The 1,986-nt window shown below is 59.7% G+C and overlaps 1 protein-coding gene across 1 annotated transcript; it reads left to right on the top strand.

Annotated features, from left to right (window-relative positions):
* Positions 1–314: 314 nt before the first annotated feature.
* Positions 315–985, top strand: S100A10 (S100 calcium binding protein A10). Its single transcript, XM_003204199.3, has 2 exons — positions 315–593; positions 786–985. The coding sequence occupies exons 1-2, from the start codon at positions 462–464 to the stop codon at positions 945–947; spliced, it is 294 nt and encodes a 97-aa protein (XP_003204247.1). The 5' UTR covers positions 315–461; the 3' UTR covers positions 948–985.
* Positions 986–1,986: the final 1,001 nt, after the last annotated feature.

The following is a 1,986-nucleotide window of genomic DNA, read 5'->3' as shown; positions in this document are numbered from 1 at the left end:
GCCCGGAGCTGAGTCACCGCGATGGGCCAGAGGGTGCGGGGCGGGTGCTCAGCCCCGCACACCCCACGGAGCCCCACACACCCCACAGAGACCCTCCAGAGCCCCACAGAGCCCCACAAATCCCCTCTGAGCCTGCGTCCCCCCCAGGCTCCATACACCCCACAGAGACCTGCAGACCCTATGGAGCTTTTAGCCCCATAGACTCCACTAAACCGTGTAGACCCCAGGGAGACCCAGAGACCCCACTGTACCCTTCCAACTCTGCAGACCCCGCTGGACCCCAATGACCCCATTGAGCCTCACACAGCTTTTGACCCCACAGACCTCACTGACTCCCATCGATCCCACTGTACCCTTCTGACCCTGCAGACCCCACTGAGATCCTCTGACCTCACAGGACCCCGGTATCTCCCACAGACCCCATAAGCCCTTCTGACCGCACAGACCCCACAGCCGCCGCCATGCCGTCCCAGATGGAGCACGCCATGGAGACGCTGATGTTCACCTTCCACAAATACGCGGGTGACAAGAACTACCTGAGCAAGGAGGACCTGCGTGCACTGATGGAGAAGGAGTTCCCTGGATTCCTGGAGGTGAGGGGTTGGACAGCGGGGTCGCACTCACCCCACACCCTATAACCGCTGGATTCCTTGAGGTGGTGGGGGACAGAGCAGGGTCACACCTACCCCACGGTCATATAACCTGGAGGGGGGGCACAGCGGGGTCACACCTACCCCACAGCCCTGTAATCCCACTGTGAGGTGCTGATGAGTTTCTGCCCCCAGAACCAGCGCGATCCTATGGCTCTGGATAAGATCATGAAGGACCTGGACCAGTGCCGGGATGGCAAAGTGGGCTTCCAGAGCTTCTTCTCGCTGGTGGCTGGACTGACCATCGCCTGCAACGACTACTTCGTGGTGCACATGAAGCAGAAGGGGAGGAAGTGAGAGAGGGCCCTGCGGCCCCAATAAAGTGTTTTGTATGACTCTGCTGTGGCCTCTGCCTTGGGGTGGGTCCCCTCAGGTCCTCATCACTATGGGGTTTTCATCCCCATATCCCCATCAGCATTGGATCCCCATCACTGTGGGGTTCCCGTTCCCATATCCCCATCAGCATCGGGTCTCCATCTCCATGGGATTCTCATCCCCAAACTCCCTTCACTGTGAGGTTCCCAGCCCCATATCCCCATGCCTATGGGTTCCCCATCACCCCATGTCCGCATCTCCGTGCTTCCACCATTATAGGATCCTTGTTCCCACGTCCCCGTGGTTCTCATCACCGTGGCGTCCTCTCATTCCTGTTCCCATCATTCTGGGTTGCCCATCTTTGTGTCCCAGTCTCCACATTCCTATCACTCCGAGGTCCCCAGCCTCATATCCGCACCGTGGGGTTCCCATCTCGTCCCCATCAACGCAGGCTCACCTGAGGAGCCTCCAGGGGCCCTTTGGGGGCAGCATGGAGCTGCATGAAGGCTGTGCGAGTCTCCACGAGGACTGCGCGGCGGTATAGGGCCGGCGTGGGCCCGCGCGGTGGTTTATAGGGCTCTATGGGGCTCTGCAGGGGATATGTGGGGCGCCACAGCGCGCTGTGAAGGAGATCGCCGGGGGCAGCATGGGGCTGAACGGGGGTCTGCAGTGTTTCATGGAGTGTGGGGCTGCACGGTGCTCCATAGGAGCGCTATGGGGCTCTGCGGGCTCCTATGGGGCTCTGTGGTCTCTATTGGTTCCTATGGGGCTCTGTGGTCTCTGTTGGTTCCTATGGGGCTCTGTGGGTCTCTATTGGTTCCTATGGGGCTCTGTGGGCTCCTATGGGGCTCTGTGGGTCTCTATTGGTTCCTATGGGGCTCTGTGGGTCTCTATTGGTTCCTATGGGGCTCTGTGGGTCTCTATTGGTTCTATGGGGCTCTGTGATCTCTGTTGGTTCCTATGGGGCTCTGTGGGTCTCTATTGGTTCCTATGGGGCTCTGTGGTCTCTGTTGGTTCCTAT

This window comes from Meleagris gallopavo, unplaced genomic scaffold (genome assembly GCF_000146605.3).
Source record: "Meleagris gallopavo isolate NT-WF06-2002-E0010 breed Aviagen turkey brand Nicholas breeding stock unplaced genomic scaffold, Turkey_5.1 ChrUn_random_7180001879934, whole genome shotgun sequence".
Classification (NCBI taxonomy): domain Eukaryota; kingdom Metazoa; phylum Chordata; class Aves; order Galliformes; family Phasianidae; genus Meleagris; species Meleagris gallopavo.
The sequence above is the reverse complement of the archived record's forward strand: the minus strand, read 5'-3'. Positions and strand labels throughout refer to the sequence as shown.

Bases quoted from the DNA above. Each gene is read 5' to 3' on its own strand.
- S100A10 (XM_003204199.3), top strand. From the start codon at position 462: ATGCCGTCCCAGATGGAGCACGCCATGGAGACGCTGATGTTCACCTTC. The intron at 594-785 runs GTGAGGGGTTGG...TTCTGCCCCCAG, and splicing joins AGTTCCCTGGATTCCTGGAG to AACCAGCGCGATCCTATGGC.